This window comes from Primulina huaijiensis, chromosome 2, assembly GCF_012295235.1.
Source record: "Primulina huaijiensis isolate GDHJ02 chromosome 2, ASM1229523v2, whole genome shotgun sequence".
In the NCBI taxonomy this organism is placed as follows: domain Eukaryota; kingdom Viridiplantae; phylum Streptophyta; class Magnoliopsida; order Lamiales; family Gesneriaceae; genus Primulina; species Primulina huaijiensis.
Genome location: NC_133307.1, coordinates 32,628,866 through 32,650,014, shown reverse-complemented (window position 1 = coordinate 32,650,014; position 21,149 = coordinate 32,628,866). Strand labels below are relative to the sequence as shown.

Here is a 21,149-nt window from a genome sequence, read left to right as displayed (position 1 = left end):
ATTAAATTAGGACAGGTAAATGATGTGCGGTCGAAATGACAAGAAAGTGAGAGATATTGAGATGACAATATCACGTGCAAAAAAAAGGTGTAACATTACATGGTATCATTATACGTATATGTGCAAAATATTGCATCAATTCAACCAAAAAAAATTCCATGAATTCATCCAAAATAGTCGACTTCAATTCAACGCAACTAGCAAAATAACCAAATGTCGCGATCCAGCAATTTTGAAAAACAAAATCTGCAGAGATATTTTTAAAATAGAAAAAAAAAAAAAAAAAAAAAAAAAAAAAAAAAAAAAAAAAAAAAAAAAAAAAAAAAAAAAAAAAAAAAAAAAAAAAAAAAAAAAAAAAAAAAAAAAAAAAAAAAAAAAAAAAAAAAAAAAAAAAAAAAAAAAAAAAAAAAAAAAAAAAAAAAAAAAAAAAAAAAAAAAAAAAAAAAGACTAAAAGCTGCCAGCAAGCTCGATGTCAACAGGATCGTGAATGCAATTTTTCCTCCAGGGATTGAAACTAAAAATTATAGGACAAATAGCAATAATTCAAAAGAAACGGTAGTTATCCATATAAGTAACAGAAAGAATAGTCGCACCTACACGACCAGTTCAACGATAACACTGTCAAGAGCGTCCTAAGCTAAAACCATGCACCAAATTGTAGAGAAACATGTCGACTGAGCAAGTATGTGTGCCTCTGATACAGACATAGCTGCAACACATTGCTCATGCCCTCAAGATTCCTGGTCGAGCCAAAAAGAAAAACCTTTCACGTGAGTTCTGCAAAATGCTTCAGGTTAGTTTTTGCAAATCTGCACATTGGTCTTGGACAGTTAGTTCATCGTATAAAACCTATGCTAGGTCATAAGCGTCCCAATTGAAAGTTACCTGATTTTTGTTCCGCCAAACACCAGCATTACCACCAAAAAGCCCAAAAAAAGTCGACACGCTTGAAAGTAGAGGTTAGGTCCCATAGCTTCGTTGACAATATCAATAGATCAAGGCTTGTTCAAGATTGTCGTAGCAGTACACGAAAAAGTAAACATGTGCTATGCATGGGCTAGAATCTGTACCTGGTTCCTGCTTTCCAAATAATTACATGATCTGACTACATAGACTACTACACTTTCCTTTTTTTTAAACCTAATAAAATTCAATCCTCCAGAAGATAGCCAAAGCTTAGAAATCTTCATCTTCCACTTCGTCCAAGTCCACACACTCTTTCGGAGTACTTGTACCCTTGGGTATCGCAGATATACCATTTTTTAGCTGATTCTGCTGGCCATTACTCCCAGGTTCCATATCTGCTTTGCCCGGGTAATACAAATCATCGGGATTCATAGGTAAGGAAGCAGGATCGAGTTCAAAAGAACCTTCCGGTACACCCTCTCTTTCGCCGCCTTTCATTTTGTGACAGGGAACGCGATGAGAAAATTTATAAAGATCGTGAGGCCCTATAAAAAACGAGCCACGCTCGCTTTGGCTAGTTCTTTGAAAAAGGCTCACGAACCCTTTGATTTTGTCCAAGTAAACAACCTCGGCACCAGCACCTGCAACAAAATTTGAGAGCACCTCCACAATTTCATATCTGAAATGGCGAATTTCTGGGTTGGAACTCCAACTCATATCCCTGTTACTGAAAAGAGCCCAAGTTTCCCCCTTTCTTGGATAAATTATAAAAGAACCTCTTCCCTGCCCTTTTTCGTTGCACATTTGGTGTGAAAATAAAAGGCGGCTTGAAGTGGTTTCAGTTTCGCCTAACTTGAAGGAGCAACAAGAGATGGGTAACTGCTCCTCCATACATTTCTTGCTAGCTTCATCTTTAGGGTCAGCTTCAAGCCACGTATATCTCAATTTAAATGGAGATCTAGAAATCTCCTTCACCTTGGCATAGAATCTGGGCATGCTATCTAAATCATCGTAGCAAGCCCATATTTGATTAACACGGAAAGTTTTTTCATCTCGATCATTATCAAAATTATGGAATTCAGTATCAGGACAGTGATACACTCCCACATCTGAATCATCACCAGAATATGGATCTCGGTCAGAATCACTTTCTACTTCAACAGTATCAGCATCAATGGGCAGCTTACCACCGGATTCTCTCCTCTGCCCGACTTCTTCATCATGGTCAGCACCATTCTCCTGGAAGTTTCCTTCAGGATGGACGGTTCCCATTTGTTTGCCTTTTGACTTGGAGTAATCAGCACCAGTAGCAAAATTACTTTGAATGCCATATGTGGAACCTTCACCACCAGAAACTTCCTTCTGTTTCTTTTTAATATCTTTTGGCAATTTCCTTGCTTGTGAACCCTCCGTACGGGAAGGAAAATCATCATCACTTTCGTTGTATACAACATGCTGCCTTTTCCGAGTTGATCTCCGAGGGAAATGGACATCATCAGGTCCAGAATTTATCTCAATCGTTGAGTTATTGAAATTTGCCCCACTGGACACATATTCAACGTCAGATTCACTCGAGGTATCAAAACTTTCACTAGATTCCACTGTCTGCTTCCGGCCCCTCTTTCTGTCCCTCTTCCCAAACTTGCGTTTTAGATCTCCTGATTCTTTAGTAACTGCATCCCCATTGGATGTCCCAACTGCCTGGGCATCTCCAGAACCACTTCCTGTGTGGATCCCTTGTTCTGGTTGAACTGTTCTCCTGCGGGCATTGCTCCGTGAGTCAGTATTTGCTGGAGAAGATCCTTTTTTAATTTGAACATCCACTTTAAAGTTGTCCCCCTTTTCTTGAAAACCAGAGGGTTGATTCCAGCTGGGTTTTGAAGGCATATGTTGAGTGCTATTGAGTCCCCACTTGGATCCCAAAGGAATACCTTGAGAACTTATTTCACACGCCATGAAATCCTTTGAGCATTTCTGGCAGCGAAGAGATCTGTTCACAAATTCCCTTAGGTACTTGAATCTACAACTACAAAAAGGACATGAAGTCCAGAAACTTTCCTGCGAGACAGAGGAGCTTGACCCTGCTGCCTGATGCAGATTCAGGTTGGTGAAACCATTGGTAACACTGTTATTAGCTCTGTTCGTGTTGTTAAACTGAAAATTTCTATTTATGTGGTGAGTCGGTGGATATCCTGACGCAGATCTACTCGAAACTCTAATCTTACTGTCATACAAAGACTTTTTTGTGGGGTCTGAAAGCACTGCATTTGCTTCACAAATCAACTTAAAAGCAGCCTCAGCACCAGGAAACCGATTCTTATCAGGATGAAGAAAAAGAGCAAGCCGCCGATATTGTTTCTTGACAGCCGACTCATCAGCCAACTTTTCGACTTGGAGAATTTCGTACCAGTCCTTTTCAGACCCCAAAACCCTTTTAAGAGATGAACAGTGAACATCACAGATGGTTATCAGCTGAGAAATATTCTCAAGCTCAGGGTAAATATTTTGCGCCTTCTTAGCAATTCTTCGAGCCCCATCAAAGTCATTTTTTTCCATCTTCTGCTCAGCGATCTCCATGGCCCGAATGGCCTCATCTTTGTTGCATTCCATTGCTCTGTAGTAGCAATAGAAATCCAAATGATCTTGACACCAAGTCAATCGAAATAGCAAAAGTGTGTATTATCCTCTCGCTAACACATGATGCTTAAAGTTTGTATTATCCTCTCGCTAACACATGATGCTTATTATCTTCACTTCAGAGGCCACCGATCATTTCAAGAATTAAACTCTGAAACCACATTGCAGACATAAATTTGGTAAAAACAAATTTCAAGTAAAAGATTCCGGAAGCTTAGTGTTCTTTCTTACTAAAATGAAAAAATTCAAACATGTTCAAGCAATAGATATAGGTTAGATAATGGCATGCCTATGCTTATACATGAGGGAAAAACTATAAAATAGGAGTCGGGCAATCTAACAATTTCCACATTGCATTTTTATCTTAACGAGACATTTGAGATGTGGTGGATAAATGACATGCACAGCGTTTAAACAGAAGTATCAAACTCAATTGATCACCTGCAACATGAGACAAGAACAGAGCCTATCATTCCAGCTTATTAAAAGTCGTAAGGCATAACTCAATGCAATGAGGCACAGACCTAGCACACAAGCACACGTGCAAGTTACAAAAGAAAATAAATTGGCATCCTTCCCACGATCAATTCTTAAGGATAAATAAAAGATAAAATAGACTGTTGCCTCCTAATGGAGCATTGACGAAACATATTTAGGCAAAACATAAAAGACACCATATTGGTCTGGCTCCTGCCAGTTGAGTATTTAAAATAAATTTGAACCATAAATCTCGGGCATGCACCTGAACTTGTTAGAAACCATTCTCAGATACACATAAAAGGGTTCCCAAATAATGAGACGACAGCACCGATTACTTATAGCCCATCTAACACAAGTTCTCAAGTTTGGAACGAATTGTCAGCTTGTAACAAATCTCTCCGCAAACACAAGAGAAATATAATAATAATAATAATAATAATAATAATAATAAGAAAATGCAGCTAACAAGTAATGGAAATAACACACTCGAATAAAAGAGGTTGATTGAAAATTTGAGAAAGATATTTTGATCATGCTACAACAGTGAATCAGTGATACTGAAACAGTTTAAGCTCACTACTAAGATTGCGCGAAAATTCACAACAGAACAAAAACTCGGCACATCGCAGATATGAAGATAGTCTTTAAAAAATTATAAATAGAATAAAAAAAAATACAGATCACCACCCCATCCCGCATCAATTAGTGCCAGTAACAACTTCCAAGAATAAAACAATATAACCAAATCTCCCTTCCCCCCTAAGTCCTCGAGAACTAACCTACTCATGCAGACACTCATCCAACCAGAATGTATCAACGGTCCAGTAATCTATCATGTAAAACAAACTTTGGCCCAGCAATCCACAGTGTAAGAGAAATATAATTTAAAAAAACAGTGCCAAAAACCAAGGAACACATCGATCAGAAAAACCCTAAAAGTGAGCAACCCGCAACTCAAACCGCAAAACCATTAACAAAAGCAGCAAACCGCAAAAATTAGAAACTCAACCGACGCACAAAAACCAAAGAAAAACTTATACAAACCAAATACGTACATGCAAGTATACATTAATACATACGCACCCGGCGACGATTCAGTGAAAGAGATGCAAGAACAAGAGCACTTCCATTGTGTCAGGAGAGAGGAATTTTTTAAGTGGCTAGAAAAAAAATGACCGCAGAAAAGAGAGGGAAGAAAAAGGAGGGAAACTATTGTATTTTTGTTAAGGGAGATGAGAAAGGACGAACAAGGGACCCTGAATTCTTCTGAAATATCATATGCCCCAAATTTTTGAGTGTGTTTTCACAAATAATGAAGAATCAGGGTTTTCGTGATCGTCGACGGCGAGCTATACATATATAGCAATCAATTTATCTTCCAATTGAATTGGGCTTGGTCCTAAATTCAAATTTCATTGGGCCAGCCCCATGAGTTTTTGGGAACTCCAACCCAACTTCGGAAATATTCAAAAGATTTTGGTTACATCATATACGTGACATACTCGGGTTATACATCACACACTAAGGCCACCATGTCAAAATGCAGACAAAATTGCCAACCTAAAACATAGGATCTAATTCTAAAGGAACCAATACAAGAAATCAAGTCCTAAACTGATATGTTTATGAAAGAATTAAACATCCATAAACTTCAACCTTGATCTTCGAAAAGAAGACGTCAGAGTTTGGCGATATACCTTATAAAATCATGACATTACTAACTTTCTAAATAGCACATATCATGCTTGACAATGCAAGGATGCGAGCCTCAGTAATGATGGAAGAACTAAAATACACACAGTTGGACCACTTGAGAGCCATTTCAATCGTTGTCATCGAGAACTGCATGTGGAGTCACGCTCGGACTTTGCGCCACACGTTTGAGCTAAAACCACATTGAAAGAACTTGTGCTTTATAGTCTCGTAATGTAAAGAACACAATCTCGAGTCAAAAGTTTGGCTCTTGCACAAAGCCATAAAATAAAAGAGTTTTTGGGCAGAATATATGGCCTCGATACAATCGAAGTCCAAGGAAGTCTATTTGTGCTGCCCGGAAGTAATTGAAATAAATTGTGAGCCCGGATAAAATCACCATGGGGCATACAAAACCATGAGTTGATTGTTCTTGTTTGAAGTCGACTACCACAAGTGATGTAGGGATAAGCTAAAAATTATTCCAAAAATTAACATATTAATTAGCGAAAAACGCATATGAGATTGTCTTGCAAAGCAATTTTGTGAGATGGATCACATAACCAATCAGAACCAAAATGTATTAATTTTTATGTCAAGAGTATTACTTTTGATTTCAAATATAGACCAGATCGATCCATCTCACATGTATAAATCTGCAAGATTGTCTCACATAAAACATATATAGATCTGCAAGATTGTCTCAAAGCTGAAGCCTATAGTTCAACGGGACATAAAACCTGGAAATATTTTGTTAGATAAATATCTCGTGGGAAAGATAGGAGATGTTGGCCTGGCAAAGATCATTTCTGCTGCAGTACCAGACAATATCGCGGCATACTAGGACACAGTTGTTGCAGTTGCCTTTTACTACATAGATCCAGAATATGTAAGAACTGGAACAGTTCGAGCGAAATCCGATCTGTATGCTTTTGGGGTTATCATCATATAGTTATTGTCTGCTCGCCATCGGAATGGTATCATAACCAAGTTTGAAAGTAGAGGCCTTATCTTTTCTTATTTGTCTACATGCAGTGGTGAAACCAAAAGTTTCAAAATATGAGTAAAATTATGTTTTTGTAAATGTATAGTGTGTAACAATCAAAATAAATGGAAAAATTTATGAGTAAAAGTTGACGAGGATCCCAACCGAAGCCCCATTTCTTTCTGCCACTCTTTATGTGCCAAAATGTCGAAGCTATCCGATTCCACGTAAAGAATTATTCTAGGAAGTTAAGTATGGATATACGCACTAAAGAGGTGAAGACCTGTTTGGCATATGGAAAACACGTAACAGAATCGAAAGTTGGACGTCCATTTGTGATTCAACCTAAAAAACACAAATATATACAACCATAGCGTTTATAAGTCATTTGGATTAATTGCCTTAGATTGCATTTCAAAAGAAGGAATCAATTTATTTTTAAAAAAGAAAAGAAACTAAAATAAATAATACAAATCATTCAGAAGCTTGAACATGGTCATGCAAGAGAAATTCAAGCTGTAAATAATGTGGAACCTCCGATACGAATTCAAAAATTTATAAGGAAAAAAATGAAAGGAAGCAATACCAATTAATCTTGTCATCAACTGCCTCGACTGGAAGTAATTCGGCTTCCAAAGATGTTTTATTTCTTATGATTAACAACTGCTCACGACGACGCGGATGGTTGATCCGTCTCAGAGACAAATCTTCTGTGTTAAACGGAATTTTCGAAGAGAGGACTTGGCCACATCGGTATACGTACTCCATTTGTACGAATAACCAAATGAATTAGTAAATGATTAAAGTTCTCCCCAGAATGCCACGGCTGAGGATTCCCAGTGGAAGAGCACCACCACTCAGGCACTTTTAGGGGGTTGATTTCTAAATATGTTAAGAGTACGAGGGTTTTTAGAGAAATTGGAACATTATTTTAAATGTAAATTCATTTATTTATGACCCGACACATAAATTGCATATACTACACGTATTTTGGTTTTTTAAAAGGGAAAAATAAATTTAATTACAATATTTTTTTTGATGGCCAATAAAAATTTGGAAGGGCATATTTGAAAATTTATGCTGGTGTAAATATTCTACCTTTATCAATGTGCTAATTCAGTGTAGGCATCAACTATATCAAAAATTCACTGTATGAAATTTTGTATTCAAGAAATCTACAAAATAAATTTTTATCTAAAAATCCTATTTTACCGATTAGTCGTGCCAGAAAACCATTCGAGTTTCGATCAAGCACATAATTTTCTTCCTATATTCACTTTGCACATTTTCTGTAATAAACATTGTATTGTAATATAAATTTTATTATTATTTTCTTATTATTTAAACATCTAGGTTTATTTTTGCATAATAAATTAAAAAAAAAAAACTACGAGGCGCATCATCCAAAAAAAATGTATGCTGCAATAATTTTTGAAAAATCAAAGTCACCACGAGACTATATTTGAGATTTTTGATTAAATTTAAAAAATACGAGATTAAAAAACATACAAAACTATATATTTTTTTTCAATTGATTACTAAATAATCGTGCTTTTTAAAGTTGCAAACACTCACTTATTGCAAGACAAAAACTTGTGTGAAATGGTATCACGGGTCGTATTTTGTGAGACGGATCTCTTATTTGGGTCATCAATGAAAAAATATTATTTTTTATTGTGAATATCGGTGGAGTCGACCCGTCTCACATATAAAGATTCGTGAGACCGTTTCACAAGATATCTACTCTTATTGCAAACCTTAAAAAAACCAGAGTTAGATTTTATCGGTTTTAACCACTTAACGAACATTCATCCTTACTTGGACAATTATAATATAATACTTAGTTACCTACCTAGATTATGCTATACTCAAACATCTGTACAACTACAACATACTATTTTTGAGAAATTTCTTTTATTAATTAAATTAAATAGATATTATTTCTAAAAAAATATCACTACAACCAATATTTTCCATGACAGCGTAAATTACGTAGCTCGCATTATAAATATGAGAATGAAAATCCAATATGATTTTGGTAAGAGATTGTTCTAAGGTCAGCAGAAATCCAAATCTATTTATATTTTTTTAAAGAAGTCTGAACTTCTCAAAATTCAATCTTGACACACAAGTATTGGCGTGTCTGCCTATTTAGGAAAAACCTAACTTTGATTAGTATAAACTATCATCGGCATATTATTTTAAAAAAACAACATTTTTAATATGCAGAAATATGCATAATAAAATAAAATAAACGGCGAGAAGGAAGAAAGAGAGCATCAATCAGTTCAAACTCCGACATACTATATTGGTGACACCTGGTTGTACAAATGTCAACAAGTGGGGCCCACCTGGACCGAGGGATTCGACACGGAAACCCCCTGCGCTTGACACATAATTGTTTCTGTTCCTTTCGAACTCTTAAAACAAAATACACAAAGAATCTAATCTTTTTTGTAGGTCTTCAATTCAAATTAAAATGTGTCATCTATTCTGAAACGGTAAGCGGCCCACCCCACCTCTTTCTTCCTTCTACGATTGAGTAATTTTCTGTTTTTGGGTTATTTTAATCTTTATTCTTTTTTTTTATCGTGCTTTGTAAATGAGGTTGCAGTATTTTTTATTTTTTATTTTTTTTGTTGTGGGGTGGCTGTGAGTTAAATGTATTTCTTTCTTCTTCTTTTTTTCTTGGAAAGGTGATTAGGTGTCCCGAATCCCTAGAATTATTTCTCTAATAATCTTGACTTGGTGACGTGTGGGGATTAAAGACTGGAATTTTCAACACTTGGAGGCGAAGGGCTACAAAAGTGGCAATTTTTAATCAACATTTTGAGTGGGGTTACCTTTTCCTGATATTTTTCATTATTTTACTTAAATTTGGAGCTTTCAAGAATGGTATTAATATTCTGTTGAAGGGCACCTCCTCGTATTTATGGAGACTTTTTTATAGCTTGTAAGTTCTGTTCTGATTACCTTTTTTTTCCTGTTCTTTTCCTCGAGAAGATGTTCAACATTTTGTGTGGGAATTTTTCTGAATTTGTTTTCCCTGTTTCTTCCCCCCTTCGAATCGATTGCTTTTTTTATACTTTCTTTAGTTCATCGATTCTCTTTGCTTTAGTTGATCTCTCGTTCTGAATTTCTTGGAACCCTTGCGTGATTTTTCTTTCTGAATTTGGTATCGAATTCGAACCGTGTATCTCGGTAGAAATTCTTGGTGGAGTAATTTGTTAAGATTTATCTGGTGATTGATGGATGAAATAACTCCTGTAATTTCAGTCTCCTTTAAGCTGGGAAATCTAATTAATGAGGACTCGGTGCTCACGACTTGTGTTGATATTACCGGGATTGAGCTCATATCCAAGTCCTCAAGAAGCTTGTTGTTGGAACCATCTATGGCTAAACTACCCCTGTCCATTGAAAACATAAGCTTTACTTCTAGTGTTCCACTAGATGGAGTTGTCACCAAGAATGAGTCGAATTTCGATGAACCGAGTATTGGCGTAGCCGATCTTTCTGCAATTAACAGGGAAGATGAGGGTAGTGTCGTACTTAGTGACCCTATTAATCAAGAACTCAGGAAAGGTGGGTTTATACCATTCGACATTGACTCGATTCAAGGGATTATAGATTGTGGATACGAATCAAATGGGACTATCACGCCATGCGTTGATGAGTGCAAAGTGTTGGAGGTTGATTTAGGGCCGATAGCACTTGGTTTCTTGAATAAGGATTGCAATGGTTCTTATAGTATCAATTCATCCGATTCTGGGGAATCGTTGGTTGAGTCATTTGCGGTAGAAGATCTTGTTTTGGTAGGAAAGAACGGTGAGGCGATGGTTATGCTTGACTTGAGTAAAAGAATTTCGGAATCCCTTTTCGAGGTTTCCAAAGAAACAAAGATAAATAAGCTTAATTTTCCACCGCTTTGGGGATTGGTGTCGATTCAAGGAAGGAGGTCTGAGATGGAAGATTCTGCGGTGGCTTTACCAAGATTCTTGAGATTACCTTCCCAAATGCTGAGTGATAACCCTCAGTTATGTTCATCAGATCAAGATTCAACCGTCCACCTATTTGGAGTTTATGACGGACATGGAGGTTCGCAGGTAACATTCGTTACTTTTGCCATTTGATTTTGCCACGTAGTATGTTTCCATCAACAAATTTAACATAGTCAATTTTGGGTGCATAGGTTGCAAACTATTGCAAAGAGCGTCTTCATATAGCCTTGACCGAGGAGATCGATAAATCCAAACAAAATTTTAATTATAATTATGTTGGATATAGCTGGAAGGAGCAATGGATGAAGATTTTTCTTGATTGTTTTCAAAAAATGGATGACGAAGTTGGCGGTTCTCCCGAAATCGAAGGAGAGATCACCTCTAACTCGTTAGTGGTTCCACCCATTGCGCCGGACTCAGTTGGATCTACGGCTGTGGTGGCGATAGTCTCTTCGACCCAAATCATTGTTGCGAATTGCGGTGATTCGAGGGCAGTCCTGTGTCGTGGGAAAGTAGCCGTGCCCTTATCTACAGACCATAAGGTTAGGCTCGAGTTTGTCCAAATCATATATATTGTGCTGACGATTTTATCTGTTGTTGCAAGATTTAACCCTTCATTACTGTTTTCAGCCTCACAGAGAAGATGAGTACGAAAGGATAGAAGCTTTGGGAGGCAAGGTTATTAACTGGAATGGATACGAGTTTCGGGTGTCCTCGCGGTGTCAAGATCCATTGGTATGTTCTTTCTGTACATATGTGAAGAAGTAACTCGACCCATGCTCGAAATTCGAGCTGAGTTGATATCCTTGGGGCTGTTTTTCAGCCGTCGATACATATAGTAAACTTGACAAATGAAAATGGCATGAACTTTATGGTAGCATCTTGTTGGGAGTTTTGGCTATTTTCGGCTGAGAAGATTTTTAAGGGTTCTCTAGCAATGATGATGCCATATGGTTTGGATATAGAACTTTTGAGATGCCAAGTGTTCAATGAATTTTCTAGCACGTATACTACATATAAACATGTTCATGTTCAGTTTGCAGACAAAGTAAAACCCTATTAACACCTCCAAACATTCCTTTTCCATGTAGGCGATAGATATTTGAGTCCTTACATTATAGCAGATCCAGATATAACGTTCCATCCTCGAGCAAAAGAGGATGAGTGCCTTATTCTAGCTAGTGACGGTCTTTGGGACGTGATGACAAACGAGGAGGCTTGTGATTTGGCTAGAAAGCGAATCCTACTCTGGCACAAAAGAAACGGCGGTACCCTTTCCAAAGATAGAGGTGAGGACGCCGATCCTGCGGCACAAGATGCAGCTAACTACCTTTCACAGGTTGCTTTCCAAAGGGGAAGCATAGACAACATCTCTGTAGTTGTGGTGGATTTGAAAGCCCAGCGGAAGGTGAAAAAGAAGATGGTGTAAACTCTTCTAATACATTACTTTGATACTTTGACAGGCTATGTAAGAAAGATGAGATCGTTAGGCCAACTCTTGTTGTTTTAAAGTTAAATCTCATCTTCACTTTAGTTGCTCTGCACAGTACTTGTCTTGACTTGTATATTCTTTTATTTAGTGAAAACGAGGGAGTTTTTATTCATTTATTTGAAGGTATTGTTCTACATTATGATGATTAAAAACAAAAACAAAGGTTTTAACTATCTGATTGAATTTGTGGGAGGATTTGAAATGCATAGATTTTAAATGATTAGGTCAGAGGTTGAGCTTTTCAAATCGAAACAAAAACTTTTGTTTGCGTTCATACACGACTTGTTTTTTTAAAGAATAATTAAATGGCGATGTGATGTGATTAAAATAATTAGAATGTAATTTGTTGTGGGGTAATATTGTATTATTACTAAAAATTAATTTGTACGCTAGAAAACAAAAATTGGTGATTTAGAAAATGGTTACATCTTCGTACCAAATTAGCTAGTATCAAGTCAGATTCTTTAAAAGTTTTTATTGGAGAATTTTTTTATGTAGATTAACTTTTTTATTCGTACTATAAAATCTCATTATGAAAATATTGAAATAATGAAGAAAACAGTTACATAATTTTATTTAATCACAAACCGTCTTTCACGTCATATGTATAAAAAAACATGTCAATTTATATAGAACATGCTCACATATAAATATTTCCAAAAATAAAAAATAAAGAATTAACATAAATCAAAATATTATATTGCCAAACATAGATAAATATTTCAAAAAAAAAATGGAATTAACATAAATAAAGACATCACATTGCCTACGGAGTAAGACAATCAGGGTAGCTCTTCTCTTAGTCATGCTCGGCGTTCTGCGAATTGTGTTGCTCACGTCATTGCCACATTTGCTTGTTCGTCTCATTCGCCTTTTGTTTGGGAGTTTTTGTTTGGGATCTTGTAAATTTTTTCCTATTTTGATTAATTGATGTTGTAATAAAAGACATTTCCCGTTTTCAATAATTCACAAAAGTTATTACCATAAAAAAATGATGAATTTTGCTTAAAATATCTAAAAAAAACTCATAGCACGGTCGTGAGTTTTATTTGTTGGACAGCTTCTAATTAAAATAACTTATTTTTTATTTAAAACATATATCATCCACAATCCGCTGATTTCATTTGCCTTATTTGATCTTGAGGTGATCTCAACGTGCAAAAAATTCATAATCATCGTACCAATTTTACTCTCAACTATAAAATGTAGAATAAAAACAAACAATTTGAGGTATCGATTTTACAAAAATATAACTATATATGCTTTAAAGCACGTAGAAAAACCCAAAAAACACATGAACACATAATCAACTCGAAGTTCATTAAATGATTTGTAACTTTTATGTTGGTTTGAAACATAGTCAGAAAAAGAGAACCGTGAACGTGTTTTTTTCTTATATTATGTACCATAAAAATGTTAGTTATTGAGACGGTCTTACGAGTCGTATTTTGTGAGACGGATCTCTTATTTGAGTCATTAATAAAAAAATATTACTTTTTATGCTAAAAGTATTACTTTTTATTGTGAATATCGGTAGGATTAACTCGTCTCACAGATAAAAATTCGTGAGACCGTCTCACAAGAGACATACTCTTTATATTTATATTTATATTTATATCAACTTCTTTATTAAACAAATCAAGTTTATAATTCTATCACAACGCTGGCTAGATTTGATACATAATAATAATAATTTATTATCTTACTTCAAATTTAATTAATCAAATTAAATGTGTTATTTATCAAATATCATTTCATGTTTCACTCAATATTTCAACAATAACAACATTATTTTTATCATATTCAAATCAACTAAACACAATACAACATTTCATTATTTCCAATAATATGTTTGAACGAAAAACATCACCCTCAATGTGATAAAAATAATAATACACAATATCAGTTTTTTATATTTAAAATTAATTACACATATAATATAATAAACAATATATTTATGAGTAGGTCTCTTGTGAGACGGTCTCACGAATTTTTATATGTGATATGGGTCAACTCTACCGATATTCACAATAAAAAGTAATATTTTTTCATGGATGATCTTAATAAGAGATTCGACTTACGAAATTGATTCGTGAGACCGTCTCACATGAATTTTTGTATATATTTATAATATATTATCACGAGAAAAAAAACGTGATAAAATAAAAATTCAAACAAAAATTTAGATAATGAATAAAAGTTTATATTATTTTAAAATTTTAGTATACATTCTGTGCCTAAAAATCAATAGTAAAATATTAAGAATATATATTACTATTCACGTAATAGAAAATTTCTCAAAAAAAGATTCAATAATTTCACGTGGATCATAATCCTGACGTCAAATGAATCCAGCGGCTCGGATCCTCCCAAAACGCGTGTAGGACATGGAAGAGCGCGTGGAAAGGCGTAACCGCTTGGCGCTCTACACACACCTCTGCCACGTAGGATAATCTAACGGTGATCTGACACGTGTACGAGCAGGATTATTGCTTCAAGCAAGATGACTCCTAAAATTATTATAAAAATGGCGGATAATCCTTCTCCTTGGCCACAATCAATCGACAAAACAATCCGATATAATCAAGGGAATTTACATAGGTTTTGTGTTTCGAAGGGATTCTTCCCGAGGGCTGAGATTATCATTCTTCTTCGTACGTAGTTTCAGCCTTACCCTTCAGAGGAAGTTCCCGTTTATTGATCAATACAGCACATAACAATTCACAGAGCAAGAAAGCGATATTGATGGAGGCTTCACGGTTGATTTTCAGGCAACCCCCGTGTTTGTATTCTTCGGATTCTTGTAGAGAATCAAAGTACCGCGGTGGAAGAGGAGTATTTCCTGGATTTTATGATCATGGTTCTGTGCAATATTATCACAACCGCAGCGGCAAATCTAGTTGCGAGGTTTTTTCCATGGGGGCGATTAGATGTGAAAAGGTGGCGACGGAAGACAAGGGCCCGATGAAGATGAAGATGAAGATGAAGAAGCAGATGAAGTTGCTCAAGGGACTTTCCAGGGATTTATACGCTTTCTCTCAGATGGGTTTTGGATTGGATTCTAATCTTGATCAAGATTTGCTTCATCAGGTCAAAGGCACTACCATCTCGGTATGATTTTGTAAACCTCCTAGATTATGTATTATTTGTTTGAGTTCACCTTAAATCGCGTTTTTCCAATGGTGGATTAATGATCATGTTATAAAAACCTATGTTCAGGAAACGGCTGATCTTTTACTGGAACAACTGGAGAATCTCAGGGCTGAGAAGCAACTGGAGAAGAAACGGAGACAGGAACATAAGAAGCAGATGCGGAACGGCCTTAATCTCGTCGAAATGTCATCCAGTTCTGCAGAATCATCAAGTGACAGTGAATGTGGCGAGGTAATAGACATGAAGGGCCTTAAACTCGCACAGCCTAAACAAGAGGAGGAAGCCCTGCCACCAGTTCTTCAGAATAATTTACCGATTTCACCATCTCCATTTGCTGCAAGCGAGGCTACACTTCCAACGGAGATTACTTCACTCGAAAACTCGCTGAAAGGCACCTTTGAGACCGAGTGTTCGAGTAAACTCGAGGTATGCATGGGTGGAAAGTGCAAGAAATCGGGAGCAGAGGCCGTCCTTGATGAATTCAAGAAAGTTGTGGGGATTGAAGGCGCAGTTTCGGGGTGCAAATGCATGGGTAAATGCAAGGATGGCCCCAATGTAAGGGTTCAGAGCGGTGAAGTTGGCAATAATCCGTTGTTCATCGGTGTGGGTTTGGAGGATGTAGATATGATCGTGTCCAATTTGCTCGGCGAGAATAGGGAACAGCCTGGCTTTGCTGCTGCAGCTTGAGTCTTGGATACGTTAATTCTAGTTTCTTGAATTACCTATAAATTGTAAATACTAAATATATATTGGGATTTGGAGGTTGAATTTTAGGGCTCCCCTGTTTTTAATGGATTTCCATTCTCTTATTGATTTTGTTAAATTTTGTGTGCTTGTCTGTTTTAGGATTGTGGTTAACTTGGCCACTCTTGCTCCTTCTTGCAAGAGAGTGATACTATCTGATTCATTCAATTGTTACTGTAATTTTGTTATAAATTTTTATAAGTAATTTGTATCGAATCATTGGTAGTTTGAAGATGATGACTGATTTTCGGAAAATAAATATGATCCAAATAAGTTTTTTGAAAACTATTTCTTCGGTGTATTTAAATCTACCAAGGGTAGCTTTCGAAAAATAATTTGATTTATATTATTTTGTTGGCTATCCTGTCACTATTCTCACATTTGATCTCACACGCCTTCTAAAACATTTTTTTTGGATAAACGTAGGTGTCAAAACAATTGATTACTTGATTTGTTTTGAGTTTTTTTTAACACGGTATCATGAATTTTTATGTGTAAGATTTTTATTTGTGTTAAGTGTCAATATATTATTGATATTCATAATAAAAAGTAATATTTTTAACATGAAAAATAATATTTTTTATTTAAATAAGATATTTGTTTTACAAAATAAAATTTGAGACTGTTTCATACAAATTTTTGTCGTATATATGTGATCGTTCATACAATTTTAATTAATTTTAATTTAATAATTGTACAAGTTTGTATCTGTATAAAATTAACAAAAAATACTTGGATTTATAAAAATAAAATTTAATTTTATAAAGCTAAATATGTAATTAATTTTATGTAAATATATTAACGAACAAGGAATTTAAATAAAATAATTCAAAAAAGAAAAACAAAAAAATGAACCTCTCTCACTAGTGTATATATTTAGTAATTTATGCATTCTGACTTCTAATCTGTCTCTCTTTTAATTCAACCAACGCATTATACTTTCATGTCTTTTACTATATTATTTAATAATCTATATTACAGAGAGACAAAATGATGTTATGGTCTAATTTTTTGTTTGTATTTTTTTATTTCATCATTTCAAATTATGGTCAGTATCTCATTAATTATTTGATATGATTTCATTCAAATATAACTATTTCAAATTACAATGTGATCTTTAATTATTTTTTACCATCATGATCATATCTTTATTTAAATATAAATTAAATAAATAATAAAAATACAATATAAACACAAAGCGTTGTGCACTAAGGCATAGTTTGGTACATATGATAGGATAAACATGTGATATATAATATAAAGATAAGTTAAGGATAAATAAGATGTATGATATTATATTTAATGTTTGGTATGATTTTAATAAGAGTGATTAAATTTATATATTAGATTGTAATGACAAAATTAACCTTATCATAATAAATTTTATAATTTCAAAGTTATTGCTTGAGTTCATATTTCTTATATGTTCATGCGCCGACAGTGTTTGTATGATTTATTTATTTTTACCTAATTTTATATATTATATAATATGATAATTGAGTCCTTGATTTTGTGAGTCAAGTCAAATATCAATTTTTAAGGTTAATCGAGTGATACTAATAATTTTATTGAGATTTATAAAAATCATTTATATAATTATTTCGAGTTCATTTATATAATTATCATATTATATAATATATAAAAATAAATAAAAATATTTATTTGATTTTAATTTCTACTTATTAGCAGAGATTTATAAAAATCATTTATATAATTATTATCTAGTGATACTAATTTAGAACTTGACCATATATAGGATTTTTATATATTGAGGGCAGTTAAGTCATTTGTGATGTTTTTTATCATTAAATTAAAATTATCACACATAATAGAATATACTTCTAAAAAATTATTTATCAAGTATCATGGGCTTTTTAAAATGGTACCAAACGTGGGATAAAGAGAATTATTTATCAATCTCTCCCTTATCCCATATATCAAATTATGTCTAAGTATATATAGGAAGATGTGATACTTTATTTCACGATTTCGAGTATAATTGAAGCCAACGAAACCCCAATTTTTATAGGAAGATGTGATACTTTATTTCACGATTTCGAGTATAATTGAAGCCAACGAAACCCCAATTTTCGTGACAATGGTCACATAAATTTGGATTGAACTGTTTTTGGACCGAAGCAATTAAATGCATTAAAAATTCTGATATTTTGGCCCAATTATAATGATACTGATATTGGGTCATTATTGCGGAGCCTGCTAACTCAGCCCAAGCCCAACTCTAATATAAATTGTCCGTTGCAAGTCTGATTTCCCCTTACTGAGTTCGAGTTTCTTCCATTCACAGCCGGAAATAGTGTGATCTCTCACAGCAGCCAGGTTCCACAATTTTTTCTTGATTAAATCCATCGTTTTTATGTTGTCACTGTCAGTTTCACTGATTTTCTCGTTGTCTCTTAAATTTATTGGCGTACCTGTGAATGCGGGTTAAGTTTTTTTAGTTAATAGTGTTGAAGTGATGGAAAGAATTGCGTGATCCCAATTTTTAGTTACCCTAATTTGTATGATCATTGGGATTATCGATTCTTGATCCTCTCTCTCTCTTTTTTTTTCTGTGATGGGTGTCGTGATGTATTCGTTCTCAAAGATTCTGTTTTGGTATAATATTTTAATTCTTCACAGGTTCATTGCTGAATGCTATTTGGTTTGTTATGGTAGATAGGGTGGGGATTTAGGGGATTTGAACTTTTGTGTTGTCTCAATTATTTTCTCAGTTGTATATTCTAGTAGATTCGTAATCTTTCTTGAATCTTTCTAGGTGTTATTCCAATTGAAGAGGATGGCAGCTCAGCTATGCTACTCTCCTCCTGCCGGCGGCCATGGCTGTATTACTGCTACTCGTCATGATGCCAAATTTGGTACCAGATTTGCCGATACTGCTTTCCCTAGTAACCTTTCCCTACCCTCATTAAAATGCAGTACCATAAAACTAAACAACGTGGATTTGGTTTCCAAATTCTATATTCCATGCGTCGCCGCTGGCGGCGGCAGTGGCGACATTGGTGTTGGTCGTGGTGATGGTGGTGGGAATGGTGGCAATAGTGGGTGGAGTGGGGGTGGGAACTCAGATGAGTCCAAGTCTTCGTGGGATGGATTTGGACCAGTTGGGGCTTTCATGAATGGATGGAGGTCGAGGGTTGCTGCTGACCCTCAATTCCCTTTCAAAGTTCTCATGGAAGAGTTAGTCGGTGTTAGCGCTTGTGTTCTTGGAGACATGGCGTCACGCCCCAATTTCGGGCTCAATGAGCTTGATTTTGTGTTTTCGACGCTTGTTGTTGGTTCCATACTGAATTTTGTACTCATGTATCTCTTGGCCCCAACTATGTCTTCTTCAAGCCAACATCTTCCAGGAATTTTTGCGAGTTCTCCAGCTAGCCACATGTTCGAACCAGGACCTTATAGTTTGTTGAGTAGGCTTGGCACTTTCGTTTACAAAGGAACTCTGTTTGCTGCTGTCGGGTTTGCTGCTGGACTTTTCGGGACTGTTATTTCCAATGGGTTGATTAGCATGAGGAAAAAGATGGACCCAAAGTTCGAGACACCAAACAATCCTCCACCTACGGTTTTGAATGCCACTACTTGGGCAATTCACATGGGTGTCAGCAGTAATTTCAGATACCAAACCTTGAATGGAATAGAGTTCTTGTTAGCCAAGGGATTTCCAGCGTTCTTATTCAAGACCTCGGTAGTGGTTCTGAGGTGCTTGAACAATGTTCTTGGAGGTATGTCGTTTGTGATTCTGGCCAGGATAACAGGGTCACAAAGCGTTCAAGAGGTGAATTCTGTTAGTGTCGAGGATGGATCCGTTGCTGAGAAGGAGAAGCTAGTGAACAAAGATGATGACTTGCAAACCGGTGAATATACTTCCAAGTGATCTTGGTCATACCCGACTCTCTCTACTACTCGATAGAGACGAAGTGAGCCTCTTCGAAGAGTCATATGTTTCCATTTTGGTCTACCCATGGGTACCGAGCTTTTGTTGAGCTGGATCGAAATGTTAGCGTCATGTTTGGGTTATAGTTTCAAATCTTTGATAATGTGTTGTCAGCACGAGTTTATGTTTGTAGTAATTGGGATCCTTGTGTTGGGTAAAACAGTTTTGTTTTTGAAATCTGAAGTTTGTTGAATCCATTAAATGATGGTGGGATATGGACATGGACTTTTGAAATTCCATTCAAAGTTGATGCTTGTTGGTTTGGAATGCTCTTTACTAATAAAAACTCATTTTGATACACGAAAATGGAATCCTAAAATATCCTCACACCTAATACAGTGTTTTATTTATGATAAATTTTTTGTAGGGATAAGTTTCCTATCAAAAAAAAAAATGAATTTTTTGTAGGGATGAGTTATTCATTATGTTCATTCTTATCTGTCTATGTTTCACATTAATGCATGTGTTGGTCTCTTGTGAGACCGTCTCACGAATCTTTATTTGTGAGACGGGTCAACTCTACCGATATTCATAATAAAAAGTAATACTCTTAGCATAAAAAATAATACTTTTTAATGGATGACTCAAATAAGAGATCTGTCTCACAAAATTAATGCATATGTGGCTGGGATAATTAAATTATGTAAAAAACAATTTAATAATTCAAAGTTCATGGATAAATAAATACAAGTATTTATGTTTGAGTTTATAATTTGTCAAAAAATTCTAATAAAAAGTATTTTGCTTAAAAATCACGATAAATTATGCATACATTGTATCAACAACGTTTTAACATATCATCTAAAAAATGATTTACCTGGTATATAATCATATAATGAAAAATTAAAAAGTTAAATAAAAGAAAAAACAAAATTTCCCCCCAAAAGTGGATTTGTTTTTCAATAAAATCATATAATGAATGGATATATTATTTTAAAAAATATTCAAGAAAGTCCAAAGTCACAAATAACTTTTTTAGAGTTTCTCGCCTTTAGCTTATTTTTTAAAAAATAAAATTATCTTATCAAAAAAATAAAAATAGATTTTAGTAGGGCATTCAAACATAAAATTAGTTTTATTTTCAGTTTATTAAAAAAAAAAAAAAAAAA

General features: G+C 35.0%; 3 protein-coding genes and 1 pseudogene across 6 annotated transcripts; 3 read left to right on the top strand and 1 right to left on the bottom strand.

Annotated features, from left to right (window-relative positions):
- Nucleotides 1-505: 505 nt before the first annotated feature.
- LOC140971846 (uncharacterized) lies at nt 506-5,371 on the bottom strand. 3 transcript variants are annotated; one of them, XM_073434370.1, is made up of 3 exons: nt 5,080-5,371; nt 887-3,695; nt 506-778 (listed from the first exon to the last, which is right to left on the bottom strand). In XM_073434370.1, exon 2 carries the CDS (start codon nt 3,515-3,517, stop codon nt 1,178-1,180), a length of 2,340 nt encoding a protein of 779 aa, XP_073290471.1. In that variant the 5' UTR covers nt 3,518-3,695; nt 5,080-5,371; the 3' UTR covers nt 506-778; nt 887-1,177. The 3 variants fall into 3 exon arrangements, with proteins under 3 accessions (XP_073290471.1, XP_073290470.1, XP_073290472.1); XM_073434369.1 differs by having other exon boundaries at nt 887-3,521; XM_073434371.1 differs by having other exon boundaries at nt 887-3,521; nt 5,108-5,371.
- A 3,848-nt stretch (nt 5,372-9,219) lies between these two features.
- LOC140971847 (protein phosphatase 2C 50-like) lies at nt 9,220-12,303 on the top strand (annotated as a pseudogene).
- A 2,421-nt stretch (nt 12,304-14,724) lies between these two features.
- On the top strand, nt 14,725-16,153 carry LOC140971845 (diacylglycerol O-acyltransferase 3-like). Its single transcript, XM_073434368.1, has 2 exons — nt 14,725-15,302; nt 15,411-16,153. Exons 1-2 carry the CDS (start codon nt 14,937-14,939, stop codon nt 16,029-16,031), a joined length of 987 nt encoding a protein of 328 aa, XP_073290469.1. The 5' UTR covers nt 14,725-14,936; the 3' UTR covers nt 16,032-16,153.
- A 2,173-nt stretch (nt 16,154-18,326) lies between these two features.
- Nucleotides 18,327-20,302, top strand: LOC140971844 (protein RETICULATA-RELATED 3, chloroplastic-like). Of its 2 annotated transcripts, XM_073434366.1 has the most exons (3): nt 18,369-18,425; nt 18,729-18,760; nt 18,865-20,302. In XM_073434366.1, the coding sequence occupies exons 2-3, from the start codon at nt 18,758-18,760 to the stop codon at nt 19,978-19,980; spliced, it is 1,119 nt and encodes a 372-aa protein (XP_073290467.1). In that variant the 5' UTR covers nt 18,369-18,425; nt 18,729-18,757; the 3' UTR covers nt 19,981-20,302. The 2 variants fall into 2 exon arrangements, with proteins under 2 accessions (XP_073290468.1, XP_073290467.1); XM_073434367.1 differs by lacking the exon at nt 18,729-18,760 and having other exon boundaries at nt 18,327-18,425.
- The last annotated feature ends 847 nt before the right edge of the window (nt 20,303-21,149 follow it).

Coding starts and splice junctions, on each gene's coding strand:
- LOC140971845 (XM_073434368.1), top strand. CDS start 14,937: ATGGAGGCTTCACGGTTGATTTTCAGGCAACCCCCGTGTTTGTATTCT. Junction 15,303..15,410: donor TCAAAGGCACTACCATCTCG/GTATGATTTTGT, acceptor ACCTATGTTCAG/GAAACGGCTGATCTTTTACT.